Consider the following 14399-nt stretch of genomic DNA (forward strand, 5'->3'; position numbering starts at 1 on the left):
AACTAGTTAATTTTAAGAAGAACATCCTCTAACTTTGCTGTCACTAATCTTATGCTTAAAATACAGTTAACCATGGAAAGCTGGTTTCTTAAGACAATGCATACATATGTATACACACACACCCCCTCTCGCCCCCCCCCCAAACAGTGAAGTCTAGAATTATCACAAGTGAACAATTTATTTTTTCGTTATTAGAATTACCTCAAGTGAACAAGAGACAGTTTCTCTTTCTGTAACTAACTACAAGCTGCTTCCAAACATGAATAATCCAACCAGCTGCAATTCTTCACTTGGTAAATGATGCAAGATTTTGACTGATGTTCTCCTTCCCTTCAAATCCCCCCCCAGGGAGGAGCAAGGCAGCCGAGGGGAACTCACGTCAGGTGTTTTAGGTGCCTGCAGGACAACCCTGGACTCGAATTTCCTTGAGTCACTGGACAGAGGTAGGGAAGGAAATTCAGAACACCAGAGTCAAGAGCCTGCAGGTGCAGACTGGCACCCACTGCTTGTTGTTCTACAGGTCAGGCTGGTACCTGACACAGCTTTTGTTTTTCAGGGCTTCTACCACCCTGGGTGAAGAGTTACAATCTGAAATTCTGCTAACAGCTCCCTTACCCACTTAACACTGACCTCAAAGCCTTCCATGTTTCCTGCTCTTCCTACCATCAGGTCCCGCAAAACTCGCATGAAGAAGTGTGATTTGCCTATAAAAAGGGAAGAATTACGTGTAGCCAAAAAACACCTTCAAAAAAATTATTCTGAAGTAGTGAGAAAGATCTGCCCATGATGGAAAAAAAAATAACCAAAACTAAGTGTGTGAAGAGTTTCCTCTGCCAGCATGGGGAGAGGAGAGGCTGGTGCAGGCACAGAGCAGGGGGATCTCGTCCCGGCACAGACCACAGTCCTGCTCTCACAACAGTCACCTGGTCAACAACAACTGCTCAGCAGGTGATTGTGCTTCTGCGTGCCCACAGCTACTTCTGGGATTTCAACACTGAAGTATTTTCTTCTTGTTTAAGTCCAACACAGACTGACTTAGTGCTGGGACAACACCTGATATTTTTGGGAAGGAAGATTGGTCACCGGGGGCAAGAAGGCATTAAAGTCACAAGAGCAGTACTTGGAGCAAATGCGTTTTAAACCGATGAAGTGGGGACCTCTGAAAGGATTACCCCAAGAGATGCAGTCGGCATTTTGTCAGGGTTACAGAAAGTGTTCAGGCAACACACGAAAGGCTTATGCACCCGGGGTGAGACCAGCCCCGGGTCCGTCCAGACCTCACCGCTTCCCTCACGAACCAAAGCAGACCCTAAGGCACCAGCCTAAGAGATGTTCTGTACCCACACAAGTAAACCCTGCCCATGCTCGGTTCCTTCAATAAGCTATATGTAATCATAAATGAAATTGTGCCTTGACATTTTAAACCTTATTTAACATCCGTGTCATTTTTCACTAGCGAGTCCAAAAACGTAAATTAAAAAAGCGCAGAGGTTTCAGGTCTTTGCTCTACATCACTGCTTCATTGCCTCAGGAATTAGTATACCCTCAGGGCAACAGCATTTAGATATCTAAGAAATAATTACAGCCATTTCAGAGTGGATGCAGTAAATTCATCTTCCGCAGCGTGCTGGATGGAGACAGCTCACGTGTTGCATGAAATGGGAGACAGTGATCTCAGACTAAACTTAAACTGCCCAATTTCAGAAGTTGCTTTCAAGAGCAAGGGAAATCTTAAAAGAAGTTGTATGTTATATTTAACAATATATTAGTTATCAAGTAAATGATTTATGTCATAACAACGAGCACGAGCTTCTGGGAAAGGAATCTCCAGTGAAGTTCCCAGACTGGCGGCATTTGTAAGAACTGTCTTCCCCACGGAAAGGGTGAATTTGTGCAAGTCAACACCCAAGGCTGGCGGTGCCTCTGTTGGCAGTCTTCAAATGCGAGAGAAACACGAGAATACAGATTTTTTTTTTAGGCAAAACAACTGCTGTAAAGGAGTTGGCTAAGAACTGTAGCGAAGCTGGTGGCCCTGCCGCGTCCCAAACGCTCTGCACAGAAGTGACAGGAAACACAAACCGCTCACACGCTCGCGTGCCTCAACCAAAGGAAACACCGTATAGAGATTTAAGTGTATTCCTGCCACACACTTTAACAACATTACACTATTATTAGAACAAAAAAAAAAAAAAAAAAAGAAAACCCAGAAAGTATGAGACTTATGAAACTTCTGGTTGCAGCGCCAACCACAAATGAATCATAACAGAATAAAAACAAAAAACAAAAACAAGAATACTAGAAAAATCACATGTTAATACACTGCCTTTATAACCTGTGCCTCTTTAAAACTCCCTTTCTACACCTGAGGAAAACATCCTGCCAAAGAGTTTCTGCCCAACGTCACCGAGAGAAGATGAGCAGCCAGAAGAACACAATTAAGGTACAAATGTTTTTCCGAGACAAAGAGCACTAAGTTTCCCCAAGTTAATACGATGCTTCAGAGCAACGGCGGCACAAAGGGCGACTCCGCAGCTCTGGAAGAAGACATCTGCCACCAAAACAACAAAAGAATTTCAGACAAGAGTCCCCGATCGATTTTCACTGACGTATAAAAGCACACACCGATGCCGACTTCCCACTGGCACACACCAAATAAGTGGGTAAGGCCTGACGCTGCTTTGACGCGTCATGCGAGGTTTAGCGTTAAGCTGTACACCCTCAAGTAAGTACAGATATCAGAAAGCATACAAAACTAGATGAAAAAAGCGTTTTCAAATACAAAAGCAAGCATTTGTAGATGAATGCGCGTCAGACTGCTGCTCGTGCTACGCTAAAGAAATCAATATTTAACAGAGTCTTTATGCAGAACTGCACTGCCTGCAAACATGGCTGTCATGTAACACGCTGATTTCATTGAAACACGGGACGGATGAAGTAAATATTTTAAAATTTTAAAAGTCACTTGCTCCCTGTGATATGTCTTGGCCTCTAAATGAGCACACCCTGGTGTAATACCCCAGTAGAGAGAGAACGCTAACCCTGATTAACACACCAGAACATCCATCCACCCTCCAGACACAGCAGCTCGGGCAGGTTTTTCCCCTCGGCGGATTTGCTGCTGTCATGGGGGGCAGGAGGAGGCCGGGCTGTCCCCGACCCCCCGCCGGGGACCAGCAGCACCCATTGCTCGTCCCCAAGGACCCGCAGCACAGGACGAGGCGGCTGGGTCCCACACGCCCCTCCGAGAGCAGCTCCCCCAGAGGAGCCCTTCCAGCGGGCACACACGTGGCCTCGTTTGTCTGGCTGCAGCTCCACAGCTCACACACAAGCTGAAGAAAAACTGACGCCGCTTCCCACAGAGGACAAACCTTTAACAATGCTGCAACACAAGCTAGAGCTTCACACCTAGGCACGTTGCCTTTAAGTAAATAATTTTGAAGGTTTTAGTCGAGTTCGCTAGCTTTTTCAGCCAAGGCACTTATCTTTATTCTTCTAACTCTGCGTTCACTTCAGAAGCATCAGTTTTTTCTAACTCAGTGTAGCTGTGGTGCCTGAACAGCCCTTGCCTGGCTGAGGACGGACGCCGCAGCGCTCGCTGCACCCACAGCTCGCGGCTCTGCCCCGGCTCCGCTCCACGCTTCTCTGTCAATTAGAAGCCACCCCAGCAGCCCCCCAAAACAAACGGCTTCTCCTGAATTAGCGAGTCCTTAATGAGCACGTGGAGCACCGTCCCGGCGCTGACAGATGCCCTCAGACAGATGTCAAGCCCGTAACCCCTCGCAGAGGGCACGGCTCTTAATGGCGTTTGCTGGGCGACATCTGCTTGCCTGGCAGATGCCCGTATCTGTTCAAATACACACGGCCTTGCTGGAAAACCCCTGCGTTTTTACATGAACTACGTTCCCTTAAAAAAACAAACCCCGCAAAATGCCAGGATTTTAGCTATAGCGTCTTGCTTCCTTTGCAGACTGCTAATTACAAATTGTAGGAACCTAAATTCGCCGTTAACTTGGTACGCGACTATGTCAGACACATTTCTCAAGGTGTTTCAGAATTCCTGTCAGCACACACAAAAACTCCATTAAAAATAAACTTTCACATGTTAACTAACCATGTCTGAACTCACATTCATCTTCTAATTGTAACAGAAAAGACCAAGCAGCAGAGATAAGTCACACTATTTTCTCTGTTTTCTTAATTAGCATCTGAAAGGGATGAAGTTTCCTTTAGATGATAAACCTTCACTCTTCTGGTGTTTTACACCACAGTCACTGCATGATATGGTAGATGGCTTCCCAATGAGTGATTAAACACAAATTAAAAGCTTTTTTGATCTCTCTATGGTGGGCTTAGGAGATACAAAAACGTATGTGACAGGTGCTCAGGTTCAGTCTAACCTACTTAAAAGAAACCCAGCGGGAACTTTGTCCAGAGATTGACTCTTTTGGCGCCCTTATTGTGCTGAACAGTGGGCTGCTGGCTTGTTCGCTGGGGATGGCAGATGGTTCCATTTGTTGTGCACCTCCACTCCACCCCAAACTTTCAGTGGGAGGCTGGCTGGTAACGGGAGGGACGCACCGGGCAGCGGCACCTGGCGCTCCCGCCTCAAAGAACTCCCGCTCCAGCAGGAAGAAAGAGAATGAAGAGAAGCCACCAAAGTAGTCCAGAAGCTCAATATACTATTAAAAATGTTAAAAGAGAAAACAAACCACAGTATAGGATTTAACAGATGACTGTCCACAATTTCCAGTTCACAGTTTGTTGTAATATTTTCTTCTGCTATAGTGTAAGCCTTCGAGTAAAAAAAATTGTAGTAACACACAGAAAAAAAATAATACATCACCCAGGAACTAATTTCAAGCTACTTCAAGTGGTTAGATGGCACCAAAATCAGAAAGTCTAGACAGCGTGGGGAAAATAAGTGCTCCAAATAGGAGAAAATGCTGGAAGTTAAAAGTGTTTGCAAATGCACTGCATGTAGCGCTGCACTTCAACAGCACTGACGGTGCCGTAAGGTACGAGAGGAATCACCAGAAGCACAATCCCTTCCTGTACACCCTTGAGGCTTTCACACAGACAAATACTGTCACTGATTAAAGAGCTATTTTTAAGTTTAGAGTGTGGGTTAATCCGGCAATATTACTTGTTTCTGACTTGGCCAGTTAAAAGGATAATTATTGCTGAAAAAAATACTACTTGCAAGAAGAGATTTAAAGGAGTAAATTTTCAAGTTGACAAACATTTATCACTGTCATTCCCAGATTTTATTTTCCATATAAACTTTTTATCTGTGCACTACTCTAACTGCTGGAACTCTCCCCTATCAGAAGTAATTGTGGCCATACAATGCACAAGTCGTACGTTAGCATGTGCTTGACTGAGGCTCATTTTGGCTGCACGGCTGAACAAAGAGAATTTCTAAAGCCTCTCCTCACTGCCTTGACCTGCTACAAGAGGTTGTCAAAGAGGCCCTTCCCTCTGTGCAAGGGATCACTAAAGGGGGAGGAGAAGGCTGGCTGTTATTTCTCCCTGCCGTGTGGATAACGTGTCACACCAGCACACAGCAGAAAACAAACTGGACCAGACAACATCTTCTCCCTGCAGCTAGAGCCGTCCCCATCCCCTGTCCCCCAGCTTTTGGGAGTGACAGATCCTCAGAAATGAACTGCATTTCAATTCAATTCCCCACTACCCCGACACAGCGACTGACCGAGTGTTATCACAGCATCTCCTAAAATGATAAATGTTTACACTGGCTCAAGTAGACCCGAATGGAAATGTATCTGTTACTGGTTTTATTCTCAGAAATACCAAGCCAGAGTAATCGCTCCAGTCACAGTGTATTTAACCTCGTTACCTCTCAGGAGTGTTACCATTTAGCAGGGCAGCCAGCTCAAGGGAGGTGTCAGTGCCACGCTTCTGCTCCGCGGGGCAGCGCTCCCTCCTGGGAGCGGGCACAGCAGGCTGTGCCCTGAATCTCCCACCCACCGACGTTTTATCTTCCTATAGCTATTAAAACTGGAGTAAACCAATAAACTGTTCACTGTTCACTAGCAGACAGCAGGTTTTATAATCAAACCAATGAGGGGACGTGAGATCTGTTTGTGAAAGTCATAACGACACTCCAAGGACATCTAACCCCTCTCCCTGAGAGCCCTGTGTCTTACCTAAAACTGCTCCAATTCTCCCAGAATTGGAACAAAGCCTCTAGGAGAGCTGCTCAGGCTTGCACCTGCCTTACACACCCCCTCGAGCAGGAGAAGGGTGCAGGGGAATCCCAGCGTGAGCTTTCTCTTCCACCAAAGCCCTGCAGCAGCAGTGGAGCTCGGCCTGCTGCTGGGCAAAGCCCAGGTCCAGGAACTGGTCCAGGCCCAGATTTAACATAAGCACAGAGGTATAATTCTGAAAGCCTTTTAGCTATAAAACTGAGGCAGTCTATATTTCTATCCAATTTTGCAGCTGAGATGCCTGTACATGCCATTCAGAGTTCACAGAAGGGGGGATAAATGTTTAAAGAATTAGTATTTACTTAGAACCAGGAACAAGTTTGTGCTTTGCAAGAGTCATCATCGACCCTAGTGTGACCAAGGTTATCACGCAAAAAGCGATTGCCATGGAAAAGCTCCACACTGTGCCATGCCAAAGAGGCTGGTGGTACCATCTAAGGTAGTAAAACTGCGATCAGAACAAGCTCTCTGTGGCAAGAGTCACCACCTCAGCAGCGAGGGCTTCTCCGAAACCCGGCGGCCCCGTCAGACACCAGCAGCACCCAACCCACCGACAGGACGCGCCCGCAAGTCCCCGGACACCCACAGCTACCTGGGAATTAATTAGAACTAAACTGATCCTGAACTTGCTAGAAGTGTCCGTTGATCAGGCATAAGAACAATCCCTACAACACCCACGATAATCAGCACGTTACGACCCAGCATGTTACCCATTTCCCAGCGCAGGGGCAAACACTTTGCAACCTCAACGTTACTTCTTTGAAGTTCTTCATTTCCAACCCAGCTCCGCACAGTAAATCCAGTGGATTTCTGAAGACAGCCTACTCATTCCATTATCTAATTTCCTCTGTAAGTAGATAAATCTGTCAGGGTTGCAATGCAGTGCTGCCCCTTCCACAGCACCGGTGACATTCGACCCTTTATCCCTGTTCCATGCTCAGCCGTGTCCTTGTTTAACTACCCCTAGAGATGCTGCTGCACCTGTGCTAAAGCTAAAGGACAAACATCTGTGTTTCCAAATACATAACAGCACTATGCTGCATTTTTATTTTTCTTATTTTGCTCTGCCTTTATTTACCGGAAAAATATAGCTGCATTTCTAAATTCAAACTTAGATGCTGTCTTAGAACCTAAAAATGACACTGAAAATACAAATAATTACAAATTAAAAAAAAAAAGAATCTAAAATAAATTTTGAAAAAGCCAATTTACCATCATGATGAATTGCAAAATTTTCAGCACTGAAGCCAGTAGATTTTATGCCCAACTAAGAAAAAATGTTGTTGTCCATGCGTGAATTATTTAAGCAAAATGTTTGTTCCATTTTTAGTTATCCAGAGAAGCCTTTTGGGCATTAAAGACAGCAACACATGCCACTGCTGCACCGGGAGACTCCTCGTGTGTGTATTTTCAGAGCATCTGAAGACAGACCCAATTTTCTAAAGAACTCCAGCGTGTGTATGTTTAAATGCTTGAGAGACACTGTAGTGCATCACTGAAGTATTTTCCAGAAACAGGCTTTGGTGCTTTTCAGCCAGCTAAGCTAAAATGCTTTAATCTCTAAAAGGCCTGATGTGAAAGTGATCCTTTTAAAAAATTATTCGGATAAATGAAAGCATTTGGTGAATCTCAATTTGAACTGAAAAAAATCCTGTAGACAACTGCACACCAGCATTACTTGGTGCACTCAGATCAATAAATATTAAGCCTCAGTAGGACCACTATAGAAAAAGCTGCATCATATTTTTAAGATAAAGTTACGTTTCAATTGTCTCAAAATGTCTTTTTTTTTCCCTATTCTATCAACACAAAACTAATTGTATTCAATTGTAGGCCAAAATCTCATCTTTACTCAGGATACCTTTTTAAAGCTCAACTGCTTTTAAATAACAAAAACACTCTCTCTGTAAAACAAAATTGTTGCTACCAGACTCTAGCAACATAACAGACAGCTTCCCAAAAGCCTCAAAACTCAGTCCAGCACATCGAAAAATAAAAGAATTTAAAAATCACAAATAATTTGGAATTTACTCCATTAATGTGCCTGATCTTCAGTTGTGCCTGTGGAAAGAACACAGGACATGGAAGGGGCAGAAGGCTGTGTGGATGCAGCGCGCCCTCGGCTACAAGGCTACTGTTAAAGCTTCCAGAAAAAGGGCCAGCGGGTCCCCAGCGGATGGGGGGCTGAGGAGATGGTGTGTGTTCCTGAAGGAAACACTGCCCTGAGGTACACGCTGGGGAAACCCGTGTCCCAGGGCATGGCCAGCCCATTCGGTGGTTGGTTTTTACATTTTCCGAGGGTTTGTCCTCTATCCCCAAAACACACACTGTAATCACTCAAATTCCCAGCGTACTGATAGTGAGCATGTAGATATTTGCCTTGGGACACTGCATACATAAGCATGAAAAAAAGAATCCAAAGGTAATTGCTTATAATTAACTGTGTATTTTTGTATGAACTCTCATTTCAGAATATGCCTTGATGGACCAGAACTCTTGGCTTCACCTGCCAGTCTCCAATAAACTAGAGGAACAGTAAAGAGCTGAGTACTGTAGAGATGAAATACACTGGAATTCTCTGTGCAACAAACTGGCAGCGTCTGCTTGTTGAAAAAAGAACCCAGCCCAGTCACGCAGGCTGATGGTAGCGCTCTTACACCTTCTCCAAGGTGAAAAGTTTAAGGGATAACTTAAAGAGCCACATCAAGCCTTTACTCTTCAAGAGCTACAAGCTAAACGTTGGTTGCATGCAGACTTAAAAGCTCAGAACACATATATTAAAATATAAATAATGATTCAGAAGTAACACAATAATATTGCCAGAGTGACAGTTAAGCCAATGTTTAGTTTTTGTCTATAGCTCTTCCCTGCTGTTGAATCACTTCATCTCTTACACCACACAGTTCTTCCGAGGCAGCCTCAGCATTTTGTTTGCTCAGGAAAAAACAAGCAATTTGGCAGAAAGTGTTCCATCTCCTCTGCACAGTACCTAGTATGTCAAAACCTAACCCGTCCCTTCCACCGATGCTCACCTGCCGTGATGTCATCGTCAACCAGGTCGTGCTCTTCTTCCTGAACTTTGGCTTCTGTTCCCAAGGAATCCGGGCTTGCACTACCAGTCTGAATGGCTTCCGTGGTTACTCCAGCTGAAAAGAACAATCAGACACCCACAGGAGTCAGTGATTTTGGTAGAACACATCCTTAGATCAGGAAAAGAAAAAGTAATTATCTATGAACATGAACTCTATGAAACAGAGAGAAAGCAAAGAACAACTATTTTCTGGTTTCCCCTCACACTGTATGCAGACTTTTCCCAAACCTATCCTTTAAAAAAAACAGAGAATCTTTTTCCACATTCTAAATATCTTTTCTAGATTTTCTTCTTTTCTGCTGTCTTCTAGCATAATTAAAAATATTAGATACACATATTACAGACTAACAACTTATTTAGCCACAAAATACAGAGTTCCAGCAGCACTTCTCTTACATCTCCTCCCAATACTTCATCTCTCTTGCCACAAAAGGTGCCATTTTCCCAGGCGACCTTCAGAATGTATTAATTCAGCTGACTCATTCCACGTCCTTTGGGCTGGGATGCATCTGGTAGTTGCTGTTGGAAACTATACAGTGAGCACCAAATCATGCCACGGCACACCATGTGATTAAAGCTATAATTCACCCGCTTACACTCTGCCCAGTTACAATCTTTAATTATTCCCCGTAGGAGCCTTACCACAATTCACTCAAGGCGTTATCCAAAGAAGTGTTCTGCTACGGGTGAAAAAGCCCAGCCTCGCAAACAGCCTTTGCAAAGAGCTGCAGGGAACCCGAACACAGACTGGAGGGACGCCCTGAGGTTTCTTTCCTCCCAAGACTCCTCTACGTCAGTCTGTACTACCAAAAAATCTTATTTTATGAAGAGATTGTTGCTAGACTTCTCCAAGCCTACAAATGTGATTGATAAATAAAGAGGATGGTATCATAATAAATCACAAGGGGGGAACGGATCTGTCAGCTGTGTACAGTGAGGTTTGTGGATCCACACCCCAACTCCCTTTAACTCTGTTCATATTTCTGAAGTGGTTTAAAAATGACCCATTCTCATACGTACTCCGGATTTGATTTTTAATTTTTTTTTAATTTAAAATGCCATGCTCACAGCAAAGCAATTACTTGTACCTTGTGATAACACAGGGAGTTTGTCTGACAGCAATTTCTAATCCGATTTGGACACAGCCTCTTCAAAAAGAAACTCCCACCTGTCAATAACTTCCTGAATGTCCTTTGTGTTGTATCAACACATATAAAAACCGGTGACAACAAATACACCACCAGACCGGCCCACAGTACTGAGTCAAGCATGCTGGCAGGAGTGCACGGAGATCCCCTGCGATCCCAACTGCCCAGGAACCTTACTCGGGCGCTCCTCAAGAGACGGAGCATCACCTCTCCGCGGGGTCTCCACCAGCGTCCACACAGACGTCGGGATTCCAGCACCACCTCGACAAAATACTCGTCGGCCTTCACCTTCAAGCCCCAACTACTTTGTAAGGCATATTTATTTGTGTCCACCCACTGGAGCTGGCAGAGGGGAGGTCAGTTTTGACGCGTTGCTTTACTCTGCGCAGTGGTTTGTACAAGGAGCTGCCAACCTCCACCGGCGCAGCGGGCGGCCGGCTCTTCCCTAAACATCACTTCATAGTCTAAAAGTCTTTTGATTTCTTTCCACACCCAGAGAAGGGTGAAGAGTTTGCATGCCTTTTGAAAACTGTAGCATGAAGGTGCTGACCGAGGACGTTTCACCTCCGAGGGAGTATTTTCTGGGCTTCAACACCCAAGTTGGCAGAAGCCAAGGGGCTAGCAGGCCCCAAATGGTAGGTTTAGGCTGGGCCAAAACTCAAAGGCTTTGATTTATTTAGTTATTCCCTCACCTCTTACCCTGCTTTCTAGCCCCGAGTTGCTGAGAAGAGGCTGATTTTCTCTGCTACACCTTTCTACAGAGCTGACCAAGACTAGCTAATGCAATGGAAGGCAACGGGTGCCTCTGCAGGAGTCAGAACCAACTGCACAGCACATAAAAAAAAGTTAGAAGGGTTTATTAAAATTTTATACAATTAAAATAACAATATAAGTAAAAATCTATTTAAATCAGAATGATTAGACATTCCCCAAAAAACAGTGAATGGATAAAGCCAAAAGGGGAGAAAATTAGTCATCATGCAAACATGTCAGGCAATAAATTATCATTTTCTCTCCATGAAAATCCAGTAAGAAGGAACATGTACTCCTTGACAAGTGTTTTCTACATAATTCACTAAAATATCGTAGAAATATGTTTTAGAAGCGAACGGATCATAAACCTCTGAAAGTATTAGAAATAAATCAGCCAATGTATTAAGAAATCTGGAAAACTCAGATATACTTGTATTAAACTTAAGCTTTATTACAGTTTATTATTTACTGTGGCGTCCTAAATTTGTTATTTATTTAATACATTAAAATGTTGCAGCACAACATTATTTGCCTTACTTCTTTGGGCCCTTTTAAGTCAAACCTGGCACCAGTAAGATGATCAACCACATACATAAACAGCAAAGTCTTTAGGGTCCAATCAAAGTACCTTTCCTCAGTGAAAGCTTCCATTCAAATTGATGGAGGTTTAGTTAAAGTTTTACTCAATTAATGTGGCTTTAAATACAACTTTCTAGCAGAAATATCAGTCTAGTAGGAATAGATCCATAAAAACTGCCAACAGCATGTTTGTTATTACAGACTTCTGCAGCAAACGCCCCTCGGACCACGCAGCGTTTCAGAGACAACTGTGCGCTGCACAAACGAGAGGCAGACAAGGCCACAGCAAATATTTACAGTCGCATGACATAATTTTAGTAGGTACAAGAGGAAGCTTTGAAAGGCTTCAGTGTTTTCCTCCCTATGGGAGCCTGAAAAATACCAACACCTGCACCATCTCTCATCGCTTTAATTCCCAACGTCACTTATACAGCCATTCCATTTGATGTGGGGTCAACAAGCTGACACGCCAATTTTGGATTTGAAGGCCCAACTAAACCCGAGATTTATTGTTCCCCCTCGCAGGCGCTGCAGAACGAAGCCTGATGTGCTGAACACCTGAGCTGCAGGCGGCAGGACCTGAGCTGAGCTCAGCTGAGCTGGGGCAGCGCCAGCGGCGCGGGGCCGTTCGAGGGGGGGCCCCGCAGAGAGACAATTCTATCCCTGCTCCTCCATCCACCTCAGCAGCCACAGGGGGACGGCCGCCCCTCTCGCGGCACTTACGAGATGGTTAGAAGATAACCCCGCGCACGTTTGCCCGTCTTTCAAGTCTCCTGAAGGCAGTTTAACACAACGCTGGGAGACGGGCCAGGTGCTTGATCTCTGTGCGAAAGGTCACATCCCCAAATTGCTATTGGATCTGAGCACAAATGGGGGAAAAAATCTCATCTGTTTGCTAGTATTACATGGTTTATCCATTCAGGAGTCAATTAAATGCATGTGACAATCTCACACCAGGAGGAAGCTTCTACTAGTTCTTGCGTGAATGATGCAGAAACAGTGCTGCTCTCACATATTAACGGGTTTGGTTTAATTAAAGCGAGTGGTGGTCACTATTTCAGAGTAACAACATATGCTGGACACAAAAATATGCTGATAATTTACACCCCTCTATCAAAAGACAAAACTGCGAGAAGCAGAAGATGAAGGGACCAAAAGGGACCAAAACAGTATTTATCTTTCATATTTCTTCTCCTCATCTTTCTAGCACAGAACTCTACTTTTCAGAAGTCCACTGCATCCTAAAAATTTCTTAGCCCCTTCAATTCCTCCCCTGACCTTTCAAAAAACATTTGATTTTTTAATTATGTTTTACAGTGTAACTAACACGTACATTTTACCCACAACAGCAACATCTGTAGCTCCTTACTTTGTTTCTCCTTTCTGACAGTGTAATTATTCCTTCTCAGAGCATCAGCACCTTTGTGCACATTCACACAGACAATAAGACCATTAAATGCCTTCTCCTTCTGGAGAACCACAAAACTCTGTATCCTTAACTCATCGTTTACAACACTTAATATAAAAAAAATTAATTCCCATTTGCTAGTCACGACCTGTTCCAAAGGTTTTCAGTATCAGTGCTTTCACAATATTGAACATTGACATTCAAGTCGTTCATTCAGCCACGCTCAGTTGATTTCTCTATTTTATGTTTTCTTCCTGTCTTTTAAAACTTTCTTGTTCTGATAGATAAGCACGTCCTAATTTAACGTAAAACAAATGCTACGCACTTTGATTTGCTAATGACTCACAGAGGCCAAAATGCTGCTGCATGTGTACAGAATCCTTGAGTTTTTTCCTTAAACCAGTCAGTCCCTGACTATTGCTACGAAAACGTGTGCCATGCTTCTACCCCGAGCACAAACATAAGCACAGGAGGCAGAACAAAATATTATGCACGTGCAGAACAGAACTGCATACTCTTCTCTAAAACTTTCAGATGTAGTTGTTTAAGTAACGAGGAGTACCAGAAATAGCAAATTCTTGAAGCTAATACAAATTACTGGTTGTTTATAAGTCCATTAGAAAGAATTGGGTTTTTTGGAAGCGGCGAGCTGGCTAAAGCAGGCCCACGGAGTGGGTTATATACACTTCACCAAGACAATGACATCCATAACCTTGCACCCAACAAGGCCATTCGCTATCACTCCAGAGAAAAGAAATTAGCAGTCATCAACAGTTGCTATAGCAGCTACTCCTGAGAGTAGAGGGTGACTACGGCTGTATTCTACAAACTGAGTATAACTGACCGCAGAAGATCAATTAAAAAATTCACCCTAATATACAAAATGGTGCAAGTACCTATCACTCTGAGTTAAGGCTCTTTGGCACATATATGCAACATGCTTTCACTTCTTGTTTGCTGCTTGGCTCCACATCCAACTGTGCAACACCATCCCCGTTACGAGGCAAATGCTGCCACGGACCTGACGAATCATGAGACTCTGCTAACAGAGAGCATCGGGGAAAAGGAACTGGATGGAGAAACCCAGGAAGGGGAGCAAACGGTTCCGAGGAGTTGGCAATAGTGTGGATAATCTCGCATTTTAAAAAAGCAAAGCTAAATTAGCTCTGGAGGCCAGTGTGAGCAGCCGGTGG

General features: G+C 44.1%; 1 protein-coding gene across 4 annotated transcripts in view; it reads right to left on the bottom strand.

The window, feature by feature from the left end:
• WDR7 (WD repeat domain 7) overlaps window positions 1-14399 on the bottom strand; it is a 130682-nt gene that overhangs the window by 73000 nt on the left and 43283 nt on the right. For all 4 annotated transcript variants that reach the window (XM_074931476.1, XM_074931474.1, XM_074931473.1 and 1 more), the window contains one exon: window positions 9260-9373. In XM_074931476.1, the coding sequence (XP_074787577.1) occupies window positions 9260-9373 (114 nt within the window). The remainder of the gene's footprint in view (window positions 1-9259; window positions 9374-14399) is intronic.

This window comes from Athene noctua, chromosome Z (genome assembly GCF_965140245.1).
Source record: "Athene noctua chromosome Z, bAthNoc1.hap1.1, whole genome shotgun sequence".
Lineage (NCBI taxonomy): Eukaryota > Metazoa > Chordata > Aves > Strigiformes > Strigidae > Athene > Athene noctua.